Source organism: Salvelinus alpinus, chromosome 21, assembly GCF_045679555.1.
Source record: "Salvelinus alpinus chromosome 21, SLU_Salpinus.1, whole genome shotgun sequence".
Classification (NCBI taxonomy): domain Eukaryota; kingdom Metazoa; phylum Chordata; class Actinopteri; order Salmoniformes; family Salmonidae; genus Salvelinus; species Salvelinus alpinus.
Genome location: NC_092106.1, coordinates 4656236 through 4676874, shown reverse-complemented (window position 1 = coordinate 4676874; position 20639 = coordinate 4656236). Strand labels below are relative to the sequence as shown.

Sequence of the window (20639 nt, the reverse complement as noted above, 5' to 3'; positions counted from 1 at the left end):
CATAGGTGGCACCAGAAATGAGTGCCCGTGCCGTCACAACATAAAACACCAGTGCGGCTTTGTACACGTCAGTCTGGAGCTTAGGCAACTTAGGCAGAGATTCCTACCATGTCACGCTACTGCGTTATATGGGGAACTGTAATATCAAACTGTCGCAAAGAATATACAGGTATTTTAAATCCATCTTAAATTGAACATTGAAAGTGTGGGGAAACAGAAATGTGACTGAAAGGAGTGATATAGCGTAAACTTGTATATAAATGCATTACTGTATGTTAACACCTTTGGGCTGTGTATGGGATAGTGAAAAGTAGTCTACACCACTTGTATCCACAGCATAGACAACAGCCTTCATAACTTCAACTGGGAGAAACATGACCAAGCACATCCATAAGAATACACACACATTGAGAGCCCGACCTCTTCCTTTTTCTTTTCTCTTCTCTCTCTCTCTCTCTCTCGACACCGCTCTACATTGAGACTAGTCCCTAATGTGTGCAGCTCACTATGCACACATCAGCCTCTATAAGGGACAAGACAAGAGCTGCCTTGGATTCAGGGCCTGCTAGAATTCCCATCTCTCACACAGATAACATGGCAGTACACCAGAGCTTCAAACTAACTTCCTGGTTAGTTCCTGACTTTTAATTTTTTACCAGTAATTGGCTGATGGTCTGATGCTAAGATTTGGCCCTGAGACTATTGAGGATGAAAAGTAAGTGAAGGCAAAGACAATGGCTATTTCCATTGTGTGTGTGTGGGGGTCGACCTTACCTTCCTTGACGAGCTGCACAAACACTGGGTTGTCTCCGCTCACCGTCAGCCCAAAGCCATTCTCATCTTTCTGAATGATCACACATCGCTGGACAAGCCCTTCGCAGGACAGACAGAGAACAATGTCACAAACAGGGGCCTTCGATTCAGTTCGACGCAGGCCAGTTTGGTAGGCGAACCCAGACACCCAGTGGTGTCCTGTGAAGGAGAGGTAGCAGGCCTAAAGAACAACACTGTGAACCGAGGGTGAAGGACTCAAATTAAGACTACCACTGCACTCATTGGTCACTGTAAAGGTTAGGGTCAAATAAGTGCAGAGAGTTCATGAAATCTGTAGGCTAATGTACACACTTCTGTTAGCGAGTGGAGAGTTAGTAGAACAGTGGATGTAGAGTGTTGAGATGTCAAGGCACTGCAATCAAAACCATAAAAATCATTGAAACAGAAGGGCACGCACACGCAGGGACACACACATAAACACGTGCATGCTTGATGCGTACACACACCTAGACCTCTTGTACTGAGAGATGAGGGCAGACAGGTGTTTGGAGGGCAATGAGTTAGTAATTGACTGGGCTGGAGAGGGTCAGTGAGTGGAGAACTAGTACTGTGCCCTCCTTGAGCTCTTCCAACAGGCAGGCTGCGGAACTGCCGAGTGCTTGCCTGGGTCTTGCAGGGGAGAGCCATGCTCATGACATTCAGACGCCACACAACACACAAACTTCTGATTCACTGTCATGACACTTCATGAGACTTAAGTCTTAGTTTGTCCTACACCTTCCACTTTTGTGGCGTCCGCGAGGTCCGCTCAAACAAAATCATGCAATATCGAAGTTCGCTCCCATCCGCACGGACTACCAAATCTCTGGAACCCTGTGCAGAAGGGAGCGGACGTTCGATTGAAGTGGAAGGTATGGGCTAAACTAGGCATTATTGTAAGGGCTTCTACTGATGGTCAATGAACACATTCCTAGTCTATTCAATGCTGTTTACCAAGGTCTTTTTTTATCTACATTTGTTATTGAGGTTGTTTCGATAGATTCTGCACAGAGATTGAATTTCATCCAAGGAGCGAGAGGCATCGGTAAAATCTCATCTAATCTGGCAGATAATTGAACATGACCCAACTCTGGTAGCAGAGTCCCTTCCAGTCTAGAAGCTCACACTCGCACTGTTTGGCCACAACGGACTAACCGCATGCATGTCTGCTGGCATATGATCATGCTACCTTTGTCCTGATATACATAGACTTTTCTTCATAAAACAACGACATGACCTCCACAAACCTGAGTGCTTTACATCAAAACCTCCTAGCGGGCCCTTAAACCTTGCTTTATTGTGGTTGTGACAAAGGCAACGCATCCGATGCAGTGTGTGTGTGTATACACCCAAGCGGGGGGGCAGTGCTCTGAGGTGTGTGGGTGGGACGTTTGGTCGGGGGTGTAGCTGACACGGATGGGAGGGCAAAACAAAAGAGAGGCTGGGTCAGGCGAGATTTGAGCTCCAGGCTGGGGGAGGGGTTTGAATCGGGAGGAGCAGAGGGGGTCAGAGTGAGAGTGTGAGCGAGAGAGAGAGAGAGAAACAGCCAGCAGAGGCAGGCAGCTAGCGACACCAACCAGGAGCAGCTTACCACAGGACTCGGGCTTCCCCTCCACTAGAACACAGCCACTCTTCTGCACCAGAACGTCTGGCCCACCAGAATGCAGGCGGGCAGGCAGAGCAACACAACACCCAACAGAACAACAACCAGCGCAAAAAGAAAAAAAAGAGAAATAAAAAGAAAGAAAATTATAGGTGAAAACATGGGGACAGAGAAATCTAAATAAAACATTAGCTAATAAATAATGGGATGGAATGACAGGAGTGTAGCTGTCTGAGTATTAATGAAATAGGTAGCTAAGACATTACGTTTGACTACACCTACATGTTTTAATTACACCAGTTGAAATGTAGGCCTATCACAGGATTGGAACCAAATTTAAAAACAGCATAGCTTGTCATCAATTTAAAAAAAAAAAAGACAATATGGTGCAGTGTCCGACTTGGATGCTGGGGGGCAAGGATACACCCAGCCCCACTAAACCATTGACAACTACGTGTCGTTTGTAAGGGATTGTTGAATAAAATGTTAACTATTTGGTTGTAATATCATAACCTCTTGAAGAGCATAGTAGGAACTATCAGAGTTATATAGCCAGAACAAACTGCGTGTTTTGCATGAACCGTAAACACCAATTGATCATGCAATTTCAGCTACATGAGGGTAGCCTATCCGTTTGGCATGTAGCTAGCTAGCTAAACAAACAACGTGTTATTTTGCATGCTTCAGAGATTAGGCTTTTAGAAAGAGCTCGACATGGGCAAGTAAGTCCTCATCCTGGTAAAGTTGTCAGTTGGACTATTCTCATCAACACTATAGATAGAAAGCAAATCAAACAACATTTGGATATAGCCATCTAGTTTTATCCCCTGAAAGTTAGTTTGTTAATTAGCCATATTGACGTGATGTTATTAGCTAGCTAGCCAATTTGACATGGTCCATCAATCAATGAAGCCTATTATGTCTGTCAGCAGCAAGCGTGACTAAACACTCTTAAAAACAATGTTGAAAAGGGGATGTTAAGTAATTTCGCTAGGTAGGCCTACATTGGTAGGAGAAAAGTGCATTAGGTCTACTTACCACTATGTTTAGCCAACTGTACAACGTTTCTACCGGTAGCTTGCAAAGTAAACATTATCAGCAAACGTGCCCTTCTGCTGCTCGACAGGCAGAGCCCACAAAGGAAGGGAAATGAACCTAAACCACTCATACTTGTCAGGTATAGTTCACTTTTATTTTATATTTGTTTCCAATTAATGGTGGCCAATATTGAGAGAAATCGTGAGGTTACCCTCACCTATCTGAAATGACATGATCAATTGATGTTTACTAATGCATGTAGTTACTTGCTGTAGAACTCTGATGATAGAGCTAATGTGACAAAACGTTTTGCATGGAATAATCAGACACTTTTTGTTCTCACTCTGCTCTTCAAGAGGTGATGATATTACAACCAAATAGTTAACATTTATTTAACAATCCCTTGAAAACAGCACGCAGTTGTCAATGGTTTTAGCAGAGCTGGGAGTTTCCTTGCCCCCCAGCAGGCAAATTGAACACTCTGCATCTTATTGTGATGTTTTATTGATGACATATATACAATTTGTAAAAGTAATAGCTTACATGATATTTCAAGGATGCTTACATCATCAACAAATTTAGCTAGCATCTGGGCATTTCCATCTAAAAGGAGCCATGAACACCAACATGTAAAGTTCATAGGAGCATATCAAGTTGGCTGTCAAATGAAAGCTAAGTTTCTATATTTTTGTGAAATGAAGGCATATATACATTTTTCAACCATTTCCCATCCTAAAAATGTGGAATAAGCAAAGGCTTGATTTCTGGTCAAACAGATGGAAAAGGGGTCTAAGACAACATCTAACATAAAAAAAAAGTCTTAAAAAGGTATTAGAAATACATAACACAATAATGTTGAAGTAAAGACCCTTGCCAACTAATATCAGCACTTCGATTTAGTTTTGGAGAAAGTTTTTGCATTATGTAAGTTTAAGAAACATTGACTTGTGCCTTCAAATTCCATTACGGATAACCCACGATATCTTTAAGATATTTTCTAAATCACCTACCTCATGAGGGGGGAGGATAATGAAAGTGCACAAAAATAACAAGTAAAAGGTAGACCTACCAATTAGTTAGTGATTTTACTGATTTAGTTTGTTAAAAACTATTAAGTAATTAAAACACAGAATTTCTGATTCCAAATCGGCAACGGAATTACAGAAAAATCTGTAACGGAATTACTGCAGTTGAATTAGCTACAATGGGAATTCATAGTAGTCACAAACCACAGTTGGGTCACCTGCTACTGTCCTCCCTTCCACTGGCATACTGTTATGTTCAGCTCATAACTGTTATCTTTCTGTCAACTAGTGGTCAAAGCAAGACTGTGAAAACCCACTCCTTCTCCTCTCCCGGCCCTTACTGACACCTACCACCTACCCTCTTTCCATTGCTTAAGTGCGCAGCACCCCTCATCGCTGGCTCAATAACCCACATTTTAAATGTAACATTGATATCGGGAAACATTCAAAAAGTATGAAAGGCAGCTTGTGCTGACACGCCATAAGAGTGGGGACCAATGTTCCCTAAAATGTTTTGGGGCACTGAGCCAATTTTAGGTCTTGTGAGCGGAAACATGAACGTTGTGAGAATTATGTGCAACTTCCGGCATGTGTTTACAGTGAACACTTAGGCTGTACCCTTACAGTTTTAGACAGTAGCCAACAGGCTATTGTGGCTATTTGAGCATAATGTATGCCTACCAACAAAACCAATGGAGCAAATCCCATAACATTTTCACATGGAAAAAGCTTTTCTATATACAGTAGCCTATATGCGATGTTCATTGTATGCCTACATTGCATGACACTTTTAAAAACATTTGACCTTGAATCCACTAGCCTGAACAGAACACAAATTGAACAAGTTCCCTCTTATAAATATCTTGATATCTGCCTAGATGATAAATGAAATGTTTCTGAGCTGGTAAAGAAATTCAAGATCCAAAATGGGATTATTTTACAGCAACAGAGCATGTCTGTCTTTTGATAATAGAAAGGAAGCTGTCCAGACCACTTGTCTGTTTTAGATGACGGGGATATAATCTACATGCACGTAGCAGCTTACACACTTAAACTTCTAGATGCTGTTTTCCATTGTGCCCTTAGATTGATTTACTAGTGATCATTTTAGAACTCACCACTGTGCGTTGTATCAAAAGGTGGGTTGGGCATCTCTTTATGTAAGAGGAGAGCAGCACTCCCTTTTGTTAATTACAAAGCGCTCCGGCAGAAACCTCCGATGTATCTGACAACACTCGTCAAGGCCAGAACAATAGAATACAATACAAGAGCACACGATTAGATGGTGCTATAGGTTCCAAGGGTGGCTTCTGATTTAGGGAGAGCTGCTTTTGGTTTTTATGCTCCACAGATGTGTAATGTGTTTCAGGGGAGGCTCAGGCTTGAATGCATGTTGCCCTTTAGGGGATTTAAAACAATGGGGAACGCTCTATGTGAAGATTGTGTTAGTTTATGATCTTGTTTTGCAATGTAGTATTTTATTATGTATAAATAAATGTACTGTAATAAGCATTCTCACCCACTAGAGTAGAGTATAATGTACTGTACTCTACTGAACATATCTACTTCACTGTACTGTACTCTACTGTGCTGCAGGGGTATTCAACTGCAGGGGGTCCTCGAAAGAAATTAATAAAAAATAATTACAAAACCACAGTTTAGAAAATATAACATTCTTTCGAATGATGCCAACTTTATTTCTCAACTCCTGATATTGAGGAAATGACACTAATTGGAGCCAATTACACTCACTTCAGTATCTAACATAGGCTTTGGAAAAGCACCCACAAATAGGCTACCAGTGCAGCAAGTGCCGCTGGCTAGCTGACTAAACTCCACCATGGCGAGTCTTGTCACAACACGACTGACTTGCTCAAAAAGCATTAAGGAAAGAAATTCCACAAATTAACTTTTAAGAAGGCACACCTGTTAATTGAAATGCATTCCAGGTGGCTACCTCATTAAGCTGGTTGAGAGAACGCCAAGCGTGTGCAAAGCTGTCATCAAGGAAAATGGTGGCTACTTTGAAGTATCTCAAATATAAAATCTATTTTGATTTGTTTAACACTTTTTTGGTTTACTACACGATTCCATGTGTTATTTCATAGTTGTTGTCTTCACTATTATTCTACAATGTAGAAAATTGTAAAAATGAAGAAAAACCCTTAAATGAGTAGGTGTGTCCAAACTTTTGACTGGTACTGCATATTAATATCCATAATTATGCATTGCTGTATAGTACAGATCAGAGACCCATGATGTAATTCCATAACCGTAAATCCGTTACTGGATGTAAATCCACTTCACCTACTGTAGTTCAAGAACCATAATAATGTTTTTTCAAATTCAAGGTGTCATGTCATAGCTGACACTCCTTTCTACAGACATCTTAGAATCTTAATTTGGAGCAAATATTGAACAAAGTTTTTTTTTTTTTTTTTTTTAAACTGAGTTTTTTTATAACAAACTTTGCATCTGCACAGTTCTTCCAGTAAATGTGTTTTTGTGAAATGTTCTGTGTAAATTATCCTTGTGCATAGAGTTGTATGGTTTGTTAAACTTTGAAATCAATGGTTTTTGTGAGTCAAAGCTTAATTCCGTTACTGTGGAATTGCCCATCTAGACTCATTAAAACTAGTGATCCGAGACATACAGTGCCATGCAAAAGTATTCATACCGCCTTGGATTTCTTCACATTTTATTGTTACAAAGAGCTGAAAACTTATGCAATGACTATATGACTATATTTTAGTCATTTAATTCCAATTAATCCCCAATTTTTTTTAAATACATTTTAATCAAACTTTGTATCAAGAAAATGTGAAGAAATCCAAGGGGTATGAATAATTTTGCAAGGCACTGTATAGAGAAAGCCAGGGTGTCTTTATAGGCTATGGGCGACATTTTCGTAGTGCAAAATAATTGTACAAAGTGCAAAACTCAAGCCGGCAGCGTGATTTTATTTGAAACCTTTCTTCAAAAGAGACGACTATTTATGTATTGCTTAGTTTACTCAACTCTAGTTAAATAAATTACCTCCTTGGCGCAAATTTCTTTGCACAATTATTTTACACTACAAAAAAAGATATGCCTCTGCTTAGAACGACAGTCTGTGACAATAGAGCATTAAAATGGTAGTATTCCATCCAAACCCAAGTCCAAATCTCAAGTACACTCTGTTGTTATTGTTAACATGCCAGTGAAAGATCATGTCTTGAGACTAGCACTGAGACGATTGACTTAAACCCCAAACAGCCGCCAATTAATTTATATCACGTTAAAGAAAGATGATGGTGCTTGAAAACTATTTGGGGATATCATTGTTAGGAAATAGGAAGCATGCAACACAAAAAAAAGCAAGCCAAAAGGTGAAATACAGAGTAAGAAACGTGGACATGCAACAGGGGTAAAGAAAAGTCCATCGGAATGAAACCTCATCCAATCTCTCATTTTTCAACCGGAATAATAATTTGATAATATTACTCCACTAAAGATTGGAAGACATTGGGGGCGGCAGGTAGCCTAGTGGTTAGAGCGTTGGACTAGTAACTGAAAGGTTGCAAGATCGAATCCCCAAGCTGACAAGGTAAAAAAAATAAAAAAATCTGTCATTCTGCCCCTGAACAAGGCAGTTGACTTACCTGCTTAAATAAAGGTAAAATAATAAATAATAAAAATTGCTTGCTGCTTCTCTACGTAACTCTGCTTTAGGCTGACAAAATGACTAGAGCGTGGGCCTAAACATCAGAAGAAAGTGAACTGAAGTGATACAACTTGTCTTGTCTTGGGTAACCTCTCGCTGAACACGTCTTGTGTTCGTTGCGTCATTCTGAGATAAGTTGGAGGGCATGAGAATTCTATCTTTAAATCGCCCTGGTTGTTTGATGAGAATAAAGAGAGCTAGTGACGAGTCATCATACTCAAACATAATCTGTGCCTTTTCTCTTATATGCCCAGATTCCAATAGTGTGAATGAACAAAAAAGTTGTCTGGTGTTTTTTCACTTGGCATTAAGGACACCAAACAGTTTGTGTACAATAACACCGAACAGAAGACGTGATTGTGCACAACAAAGATCTGCGCATAATCAAATAGAGTGAGACTTCTGCCAGACCTAATAAAGAAAGACATGGTGGCCTTAAAGGTTCAGAAATTCAGGAGCAGATCAGAGATAAAAAAAAAACAGTGCATATCCACACAGTGAACATAAAGCATAGTGCATAGCATACACCATCGACTCTCACCATCCCATCATGCCGATTGCAAACCATTCATCTGTGCGTGGGTGTGTCAGAAGGTTTACCTGTAGGGTCAAACTCATGTGAACAGGAGACTGCCGGTTTATCACTTTTGGGTTTCTTGTCAGGGGGGTGGTCTTTACTGAGAATGCTACTGCTTCTGAAAAGAGAGAGCTTCGTAAAAACAAGGGAACATCTGAAAAACGTAAGCCATAAGAGTTAACCTGATGAGAATTGAGGAAGAACACAATATGTTACTTGTGAGCAGCTACTAGGCCTACAACACTGACAACTGTCCTTTTTCTATAGGAAACATAACATACAATTTAAATGTCGTGGAGTGCCACCAATAACTGCAATGCCGATGGGAATATCCACAAGCACAAAACAAAGAAACTCAATTGTTCACTCAATGGCCACCCCATCAACGACGAGGTGACATCTTATGAATCATGATAATAACTGCATTTGACAGATGATCTGGACTGGCTGTGCTGCTGAGTGGTTCTGTAAGAGCTGGAGGAGCGAGTGAATGGGCCCTCGTCAGAGGAATGTCGTAAGGCCAGACCCTGGGCCCTGCTCTGCATACATGTGGCTGTAAAAGGCCTCTGTTTTCTCTCCGGACTAGGCAGAGATGGGCCGTGCTAAAAGAAGGACCCCTTTGTCCCCCTCCCCTGTCTGACGCTGAACTCTGAGTAAGGAGGACCACTGTGTGTGTGTGTGTGTGTGTGTGTGTGTGTGTGTGTGTGTGTGTGTGTGTGTGTGTGTGTGTGTGTGTGTAGCAGGCGGGCTTCTCCTAAAGACCGCTTCATTTCCTTCATCTGGCCTGTGTGTTCTGTTGTTGGTTAGGCCTACAACATTACTTCTGTGTTGGGTAGAAACGTCAGAAACACACGTATGAAACAGCTTACCGCTTGGTTGTATGAAATGAGGTTTCTTACCTGTTTGCTTTATTGGGAAACCTGCAGGGCAAAAGAGGGGAGAGTGTCAATCATCAACATAATCCGATTCGAGCAACATCACAGAGTGATGACAACATCAGCAGACAACAGATTCAAACAAGAACATGTGAGCCTGTACTTTGCAAGGGGTTTTGGGAGCAGCAAAAACAAGAGGTCTACTGAAGCGTCTCCCGAGACCGACGCTTGTAAACATCAAAATCCTGGTGAAACTACACCAGCTTTCTTTAACACAAACAGCAGCAGCTCAAAGATTAAAGGCTTTGCCAGGTCAAACTCCCCCCCCCCCCCCCCCTCTCAGATCTTATCCAATTGTGTCCTTTACAGTTCAAAAACAGACCACTGTCATGATCATAAAATCTCATGCTCTGAGAGTCATGCTCTGCTCAGTCTGTCGACTGGGATGCAGACTGGCTGGCTGCCTGTAGTGCCTTGCAGGGATTAGTGTCCATAAGTGGGGTAGGGGGTAAAGTAGGGTATCAATATATTGAAATAGGAAACTTTTCTAGAGAAGCATTGGTTGCTTGATTGGAAGGGCAAAGACCATTAATCACAATGATTGACTTAAAAAGCAGATTCTATGCTGTTCATTTCAGCTCCATCACATCAATAATGAGGCATGTTCCAGCAGTTTGAGTCTTCTCATGAGGAACCAACTGATGAGGAACTGTCATTGATCTTTGCTGGCCAATGTGTGGATTAGGCTAGTTCTTTAGAAGTCAATTTCCTGTGGCTGAGAAGTAATGACAGTGAACAAGCCGGTCAAGCACATGCAGAAGGCCAAATAGGAGCTTCAGCTAGCCATTATAGCTTAGGCTAGCATTGGTAACTATGTACCAATGCTAATAATTTGAATGATCCATTTTTATAACCCAAATTAATAAATAGACTAACCCAAGGATAAAAAATAAAATCCATATCATACCATTTCCCCCCTTTTTATTTTCCTTAAACAAGGGCCCTGACCCAGACTTGGGGGAAAAGCTAACCTCACCAGCACCAAGGCTGAAAACAGGGACAGATTCCCAGAAACAATGAGCACTCCTGGCATAGCTCCCGTTTCCTGAGTTAGAAACGTCCAGGCTGCAGAGGTAGCAGGCAGCACTGCGGCTCCGAGGAGAAAAAGCAGCACCCGTCAGGATTTGGAAAATCTCACTCATTCCCTATTAACTTTTTAAGCTTGCTTCAGTTGTCAGCAAACAGTGCTAAGCCCGCATTATCACAGGGTCCAGGAAGTGAAAGAGACCACTTGAAGGATTAGCCATTATGATCCAGTTAAGTAGGGCCCTATAAAATCTGTTGAATGTTTTGCCTGATTCTCCCCAAATTCAGTTCTCTCCATTTTGTTTTTCCAGGTTTCCGTTTCCCCCTGTTTCTTCAGGTTTTCGCTCTCAAAAAATCACAAGATTTTAATAGAAAAACTATTAACTTGGATTTTCTAAGTCCACAACAATGCTTAAACCACATCAGATGACCACTTATGCAGTCTGGGAAAAATGGTATATAGCTGTTTTTTGTAGTGCAAGTGATGGTAGAGTTCGCGAAACAAGTGCCCACTGGGTTGATGCAATTAATCATGATATAATTCTATCAGGTAAGCATAGGCTACTTTGTAGTTGACATTTAACTCTTTCCAGCTCATCCATTAAAAAAAATCTGAAACATGTTTCCCATGGTTGTGACATCAATATCTCTGCAATACAATAAATCATCTTTTCGTTAACCCATCAGAGTCTAAGCCATGTCTTAGGCAAGGAGAGTTTCGACTAAGCTACATGGAATTGTTTTAAGGTCAAACCAAGGATCATTTAGCTATTTGATTTAGAGTTCTAAGGCCGCTTGAAGTATATAAAAAAAATATATATAAAATATTTGCAGAAAACATATTTTTGGCCTTCATTTTTTTTTCTGGTACCGCGGGACCTTCAGACAAGTCTTGTGAGGCCTGTGGGCATCCTAGAGCAAAACAAAACAAAAAAAACAGTCTCACCTTTGTACAGAGGGGTCATATTAGTGTTTAGCCCAAACGGTCCGGACACTACAGACAGAAGTTGGCAGATGTACCGACTTCAGATGATTCTCCTGACACTTGTGGATTCGTGGAGCAAAACTGAGAACATCATCAGGTTTTGTGAGACATCCCAAAAATTGGTTGTCTCATGGTCTAAAACGCCGCTCTAGCTGTCACTTTTCACCGCAGATGCGGAAGTGTTACATAGGCCGATGCGGTGGATTGAGCCACATCCAATGCAAAAAAACAACAACTTATCTCTAGCTTAAACTGACAGATTTTAAAATGGGGATTTTTGTATTATGCTAATTAGATTGTGAAATTAACTTTGGAAGCTAGGTGAGCTAACTAGCTACCAAGCCCAGCAGATTTGAAAGGTAGAATCAGCTTGAAAGTGAGTTGACGTTTGATGTAAAAGTTAATATTATCTGATCAATGGCATAGATATTTTTTAAGTACATTAAAAGCTTTATGAAGAAAAAAACTCCTCAGATAATGTAGCTATCAAGCTAGAAGGTAACTAGACTACCAACACAGGCCAAGTCAGTCACCCAAAACGAAGCAAGATAGGATCTAATTCAAGTAGGCTGTCTTCTATGTTTGATGTTAATGTAAGCTTTGATAACTGTAGAAAATAAAATGTATTTGTCATTAGGTATTAGACCTAAAAACAAACTGGCCAGTGATTATATTTTGTCCCTAGCTAACCAGCCAAAAGAGACAGGGGTGCTGTGAAGGAAAAGTGGGTGGCTAGCTATATTTTACTAGCTAGTCATATCCCCTAGCTAGATGACTACATGGCTATATCTCATTAATTGTCTGTTTATCTGTGATATGATTCATATAAAATATTAAGCTTTCTGGCTGTTGATTGCAAGAATGAATGTAACGTTATAGCCTAAGTCTTATGATAATCGCTTATAAATAATGACTTTGTGGTGATTAGCTTGGTAACAAAATTATTCTTACAGGCATACATGAACATATGATTTCATTTATGGACTATCAGATATGCAATTGATAACTTGTGGATACACCTCACTTGTCATTGATGATTCCCTTTTTTATTTACATAAATGTATTCGGAATTTAACTTTGTTAATCTTAGGCTATTCTTTGGAGGGGTTGTCACTGATTTAAATTTTTAAAATGTTAATTTCTCATTGTTTGTCTTTATGTTTTAGAAATGGACAGAGACCAGCACTAGCGGATAATGCAGTTCCTGTCCTTGAGGAGGAGGACACTGACGGCAGATGAGCTGCGGGTCAATGCTGAAGACCTGCAGGATGAGGAGGACCATGAAGGCATGGCCTTCTGAGAGGAAGATGACCTTAAGGCTGAGCTACTCGGAAAAGACGAGGATGAAGAGAATGAGATCAAGGAGCCAGAGGAAGTTGAGAAGCCACCACCTGAGGCCTCTCAGCCAAGCTCTTCAACTGAAAGGAAACTATAAAATGACGTGTTACCGTTATGTATCATCAGGCCTTGATATATTGGACAAGGACCATGTTTTTTAAAAATATATTATTAAGTATACTATCAATTATCCATTTTCTCTCATCATGTCTTTGTCTTTACGTTCGTGCTCCACATCCCCGTAAGTGTAAACACACTGTCTTGCCCAATAGCATGTTTCAGTCCTATGATAATGTTGATACATAGGTGCCGGAATCTATCCCTTTCAGGCCAGAACGTCCAGTTGGTTTAGATCTAGGTAGTCTGACCTTCATCGATACTGGGGTACAAAGTCTCTCCATGGTTCTAGGGTAATCGCTTCAAAGCTCTGTTGGCTGCTTTCCATGTTGTGGATCCTGCCACTGAGGATAATGCAGATAGGCTTAGAAAACAGCAGTACTTACTGGACCACCTGAAAAATATTTGTTAAAAGCTATATCAGCAAACCACAATGAAGCCATAGATGACCGTTTTAAATGATGGGTCATTGCTTGTTCTGACACAGGCTACATTTTAAATGTCAATGTTTACACCGACAGTTAGGATGGTTGTGTGGTTCACCTAGCCAGGAAAGTTGAGGAATTAGTTGGGCCATATGCAAACCACGGATACAACGTTTGGTTCGACAACTTTTATACATCACCCCCGCTCGTAAGTAGTCTGAGAGAACAGAGTTTCAATGCATGTGGGACTTCTAGGGTAAACTGGAAACAGTTCCCTGACACATTTAAGAACTTTCAAAAGTGGGAGCATCAAACTGAGGGTGGGGATATGCATTTGTGTAGGTTAGATGGCAATGTATTGGCCATACAGTGGAGAGAGACACGTACTGTCACTTGCCTTTCCAATTTTCCCAATGCAAAGGATTCCACTCAAGTAAAGAGGCTAGAGGATGATGTTTGGAATAGGAAAGTGGTCCGCCAGCCTGCTGTAATCCACGATTAAAATAAACAGATGTGTGGGGTTGACAAGTCTGATCAAGTGATCAACTCCTACAATGTTTTGCAGAAGACCCATAAGTGGTGGGAAACACTTTTTACACTGTGTTCACATTGCAGTTGTCAAACTGGTTACTGACAGGTTACATTCCGAAAGTACTTTGCTCATCGGTTAGGAGGTATTGATGTTAATGACAGGCATCCATCTTTCAACACACCTTTGTCTGTGAAAACTGTAAGCTCATCTTTTCACACACAGCACGTGCCTAGTCTACAGGCCCGCTCTAGAAATGGTTACAGGAAAGATAAAGGACAACAGGACCCGGTTTGTTTGTGTGGCACTTGAATACAAGGGCAAACGGTTTTGCATCGGAGCGGACCGAAATTGTTTTAGGTTGTGGCATTCCAGTGACGGACTTATTGTGGAAAAAGGCACTAGTAAAAGGGACTCAGATGTAGCTCGGATATTAAGTAGTAATTTGGCCTCTTGTATGTTTCCCTTTCCTGTATGTTCCCTCTCCCGAGCATGTTTTCCCTTTCTTCATGACTAATGGCCTTGAAGATATAAAGGACTTGGAAATGTAATGACTGTAAAATAATGTGATAGAAAATATGCTAGTTGAATGTAGAAATTGAAGATGTAGAAGCCAATTGTTGTTATATGCCTTGTTTTGTTTCAGATTTTGTCATTCCAGTAAAAATGTTGATTAAAGTAGCCCTGAAATGAATGCTGTATCATATTATGGTTATGATAGCGATATAAATTAGTCTTCATTTTCAGGTTTGAATGAGAAAATGTATCCCCTCTAATATTATTCTTGTTTTATTAATATTATATCACTTGTTTGTCTTTCCTTATCATATGTAAAACTAAATGCTATTTGTTTGTTTTTTTAGAGGGCGCAGATATGTGTTTAATATACTATCCAGATAAGTGTCCGATCACAGAAAAATATAACCGGTCACTAAAACGTCTAACTCATTCACAGTAAAAGGTATTTCTATTCTGATTTCAGATGATCAAACTTTACAAAATAAGGAAGACTCCGTTTTTCTCTGTCGCCATTAGAAAGTTGGGCAAATGGCAGTTGTTGGGGAGAAAAGCATTGATTTTCATATAAGATACACATTTTCACAAGTGTTTTTTCTTGACTGATTACAATTTGATTGATGTGGTGCTATTGTATGTCAAATCATTTTATGGAGCGGTTTCTCAGATTTCAAAATACGTATCATGGTTTCATTCAAGGTTTGACACCAGCAAATTATTCTCATTTACTCACACAGAAGTCACGGTCCAGTAAAAAAAAAAGAACATTTGGGAAAGTTTTCCATCTACCAGAAGACTCTTCATTAGCATCATCGCTACCTGCTACACTAAGTGGTAGACGCGAGCACAACACATACACAGACGGGGAATTCTTGTTGCCTCCTCAGAAAGTGGCATGAAATATAAAACACTGATGCATTCTATTCATGTCTTATGATAAACATGGGAAAATTAATTACTTTTCAATACATTTAGTTAATTCCCTAAGTTCAACTTTTATTTACAGTGCATTTGGAAAGTTTTCAGATCCTTTCGCTTTTTCCACATTTTGTTACATTACAGCCTTATTCTAAAATCGATTACATGAAATGTTTTACTCAATACCTCTTTATGACAAAGCAAAAACAGGTTTTAGAAATACCTTATTTACATAAGTACTCAGACCCTTTGCTATGAGACTTGAAATTGAACTCAGGTGCATCCTGTTTCCATTGATCATCCTTCAGATGTTTTTACAACTTGATTGGAGTCCACCTGTGGTAAATTCAATTGATTGGATATGATTTGGAAAGAAACACACCTGTCTATATGAGGTCCCAAACCATGAGGTCGAATGAATTGTCTATAGAGCGCTGAGACAGGATTGTGTCGAGACACAGATCTGGGGAAGGGTATGAAAACATTTCTGCAGCATTGAAGGTCCGCAAGAGCACTGTGACCTCCATAAGTCTGAAATGGAAGAAGTTTGGAACTACCAAGACTCTTCCTAGAGCTGGCCGGCCAGCCAGCCAAACTGAGCAATCGGAAGAGACCCGATGGTCACTTTGACAAAGCTCCAGAGTTCCTCTGCGGACCTGGGCGAACCTTCCAGAAAGACAACCATCTCTGCAGCACTCCAGCAATCAGGCCTTTATGGTAGAATGGCCAGACGGAAGCCACTCCTCAGTAAAAGGCACATGACAGCCCACTTGGATTTTGCCAAAAGGCCCTTAAAGGACTCTCAGACCATGAGAAACAAGATTCTCTGGTCTGATGAAATCAAGATTGAATGCCAAGCGTCACGTCTGTAGGAAACATGGTGGTGGCCGCATCATACTGTGGGGATGTTTTTCAGCGGTAGGGACTGGGAGACTAGACTAGATCTAGGGAAAGATGGACGAAGCAAAACACAGAGAGATTCTTGATGAAAACTTGCTCCAGAGCGCTCAGGACCTCAGACTGGGGTGAAGGTTCACCTTCCAACAGGACAACGACCCGAAGCACACAACCAAGACAACGCAGGAGTAGCTTCGGGACAGGTGTCAATGTCCTTGAGTGGCCCAGCCAGAGGCCATACTTGAACCCGATCGAACATCTCTGGAGAGATCAGAAAACAGCTGTGCAGCAACTGCAGAGAGGAATGGGAGAAACTGCCCAAATACAGGTGTGCCAAAACTCAAGGTTGTAATCGCTGCCAAAGGTGCTTCAACAAAGTACGGAGTGAAGGGTCTGAATACTTATGTAAATGTCATTTCAGTTTAAAAATGTTCATACATGTCTAAAAACCAGTTTTTGCTTTGTCATTATGGGGTATTGTGTCGATTGATGAGGATTTTTTAGAGTAAGGCTGTAACCTAGCAACATGTGGAAAATGTGCACTGTATTTGTATTTTTGCCGTTATTTTACCAGGTAAGTTGACTGAACACATTCTCATTTACAGCAACGACCTGGGGAATAGTTACAGGGACCAACCCTGCTTAGCTTTAGTGGCAAGCCAGCAGTGGGATGCAGGTTGTTGAATTCCATTTTAATGTCTGGATTCCGCGATTCTGTCTAGCTAAGATTCATGGAGTTTCCTCCAGTCTGTGGGTACAACTTATTCTGATGACTACGGTTTTCAAACACAAAGCCTAAACAAGCTACTTAGACTTGCGTAAGCTGCAGCCTTCTTAGGCATGACTCGATATAATAACTTTATATAATAATGAGGCTACCTCTTGAAAATCAGACCTATAAGCAAGTTTATGCTGATTAAGTAAGCTAAATCATTGGTACCGTCTCATAAAAGGGGTGATGGGTTACAAATATATATATATAAAGGGTAAATCACCTTTTGACAGCATGTCTTGATTTAAAACAAAACGTTCCATACATGTTTTGCCATGGCAGTGGTCAGAAAGTGACTTTTTGAAGAAGAAGAAAAATAGTTTTTAGATACTTTACATTTAAGGTATATATATTTTTTTATTGAAACACTTTTCAAATAAATTATTAAATAGTTTAGTAGTCCTTTTTGCAAACTTTTAAATTATATCAATCTCAACCGTTTATCTTTTCCAGTGATGAGGACATGGATGTCTCATAGTATGGTGGGGTATGCAAAATAGGTTTGAGCTCCTTTATCGCTTGATTGTTTTGGAATTCAAGTCCAAAAATTCACTTTGAGTATTTCTACAATGGGAAAATATGGAAGGAAGGTTTCGCTCAAATCAAAAGGTGTGCCATCAAAAAGTGATCGAATTCAAATTGATTTACGCATGAAGCTGAACTAGTAGGCTAAAGACCGACTAGTATGCTAAAGTTCCAGTTCCTCTCCATCAATACTGAAGTGAGACCAAATTTTGTATTGTGGTTTGTAAGAGTGAATGTCGACCGTATGGGACATTTGTCTCACCAACTAACCATATTAAATCTCTTTTCTGGTGACACTGAATCCCTTTCAGCAAGGCAATGACGAGCTGAATGGCCCATTTATGAAATGTTCTCAGACTGTAATAAGTTCCAGAGACGGCTGCCTGCAACTCCATCAAAAAGCCATAGAGGAGAAATGGAAAAGTAAGCACAAACAACCTCAATGAGGTTAAACCCAGGGACTTATAATCATAGCTTGAAGATGTGTTGTTCTCTCCCTCGGTGAATCATAGGAGAAATGGAAAGAAAACGAAGAGCAGTCGCTCTCAAAAAAAATATGCGCTTACCAGTATCTGTTCACTTTCAAAAGCAACATTCATCATCATTGAGCAAAAGCATTTGCTAGAAGGCTTCCTGAATGCTATTTAAAGAAATGGGGCTGTATTTCAAGAAAGCAGGGCTCTACAGTGCGACCATTTTACTTGCCTATGCACCTAAATATTTAGCTGTGTGACCTGTAATTATACATTTAGGAGCACCAGAGCACCTATTAAAAAAAATTATCACCCAGATGATAGTTTGTTGCAAAGATTACTTCCCTGTACCGCAGCCCCTGAGTGCCATGTAGAATACACTGAACGCAGATTCATGACCGTCATGCTTGCACCATTATTACAAAGAAAATGCTTCGTTGCATAAAATATTTTTAATTGTCCTCCTAAAATTCTTTATGAGCTCCTACATTTTTATTTTTTTTAAGTCAGTGTAGAGACCTGGAAAGATTCAGGAAAAAAACAAAGACAAATGTCTGTTGTGAACTCATGGCCTTCTGCCTGAATGTCCCTGAATGTTTTTTGCCAGGTTTATCACTGCACCGTTATGCCAGCGGGGCAGAGCCCTCACAAAACACCCAGGTATAGGCGCCCGGACCAGGATTCACATTGGGAGAAGGGGGGGGGAGTTTGTAGGAAGAGGAGGTGAGGACAAAGTGGGAGGAACTAAAGGGAGCAGCAGAGAACAAGGTGGGGAATGGGAGGGACAGTAAAGGCAGGGCCAGACTTGAATACTCAATTGAGGTTTTGTGTTTTCTTGGGAAACTGGCGGAATGGGCCAAGAGGGCCTGGTTCAGGGACACCCCAAACAGAGGAGGACGACGAAAAACAGAGCTTGTCTGAGTCATTTTCAACAAGAGAGTAGTGGCTGGGGGGATAGAAAACAGTGAACTAACTGTAAGAGGAAGTAGCAATGCTGTTACACTGATTCAGAGGAAAAGGACAACAAAGTCAAGGTATCGGAGTGGCCATCAGAAAACCCTGACCTCAATCCTATAGAAAATTTGTGGGCAAAACTGAAAAACGTGTGCGAGCAAGGAGGCCTACAAACCTGACTCAGTTACACCAGCTCTGTCAGGAGCTTATTGTGTGAAGCTTGTGGAAGGCTACCTGAAACATTCGACCCAAGTTAAACTATTTAAAGGCAATGCTACCAAATACTAATTGAGTGTATTGTAAACTTCTGACCCACTGGAAATGTGATGAAAGAAACAAAAGCTGAAATAAATACTTCTCTACTATTATTCTGACATTTCACATTCTTAAAATAAAAGTGGTGATCCTAACTGACCTAAGACAGGGAATTTTTACTCTGATTAAATGTCAGGAATTGTGAAAAACTGAGTTTAAATGTATTTCGTGAAGGTGTATGTAAAACTTCCGACTTCAACTGTATGCTACAACGACCAAGAGCCAACAAGTAGGCTGCTACTTAATAATCTAAATGGAGGTTTTATTTGTAACTGTAGGACACGGAGAAAGCGAATGCAGCCTCAATTAGCCTAGCTAGCTACCTAACATGGCTAGCTTAGCTAACCAGCTTTCGGTTTGATGCAGTCAAGACCGGTACTACGTCATCAAATTACACTGAACAAAAATATAAACGCAACAATTTCAAAGATTTTACTAAGTTACAGTACATATAGGGAAATCAGTCAATTGAAATGAATGAATTAAGCCCTAATCTATGGATTTCACATGACTGGAAATACAGATATGCATCTGTTGTTCACAGAAATTTAAAAAAAAGGAGGGGCTTGGATCAGAAAACCAGTCAGTATCTGGTGTGAACACTATTTGCCTCTTGCAGCGTGCCCCATCTCCTTCACATAGAGTTGATCAGGCTGTTGGTTGTGGCCTGTGGAATGTTGTCCCACTCCTCTTCAATGGCTATGCGAAGTTGCTGGATATTGGCGGGAATTGGAACGCGCTGTCGTACGCGTCCATCCAGAGCATCCCAAACATGTTCAATGTCTCAATGTCTAGTGAGTTTGCAGGCCAAGGAAGTACTGGAACATTTTCCACATCCAGGAATTGTACACAGATACTTGCGACATGGGGCCGTGCATTATTATGCTGAAACATGGGGAGATGGCGGAGGATGAATGGCACGACAACGGGCCTCAGGATCTCACCACGGTATCTCTGAGCATTCAAATGGCCTTTGATAAAATGCAATTGTGTTCGTTGTCCGTAGCTTATTCCTGCCAATACCATAACCCCCACCACGTGGCACTCTGTTCACAACATTGACAGCAGCAAACCGCTCGGTCCCACGATGCCATACACATTTATTTCATCTGCCCACTATTGTATTCTAACTGTAGAATTAGAATAATCATTCTA

General features: G+C 40.7%; 1 protein-coding gene across 6 annotated transcripts in view; it reads right to left on the bottom strand.

The window, feature by feature from the left end:
* The window catches only part of arhgef12a (Rho guanine nucleotide exchange factor (GEF) 12a), a 67188-nt gene that overhangs the window by 26225 nt on the left and 20324 nt on the right, over positions 1-20639 (bottom strand). For 2 of the 6 annotated variants that reach the window (XM_071356583.1, XM_071356584.1), the window contains 4 exons: positions 9659-9679; positions 8783-8877; positions 2405-2461; positions 775-873 (listed from right to left, as the gene is read on the bottom strand). In XM_071356583.1, the coding sequence (XP_071212684.1) occupies positions 775-873; positions 2405-2461; positions 8783-8877; positions 9659-9679 (272 nt within the window). Of the gene's footprint in view, positions 1-774; positions 874-2404; positions 2462-3454; positions 3775-8782; positions 8878-9658; positions 9680-20639 lie in introns of those variants that run through there. The other 4 variants (XM_071356585.1, XM_071356587.1, XM_071356588.1 and 1 more) reach the window with 4 other exon arrangements.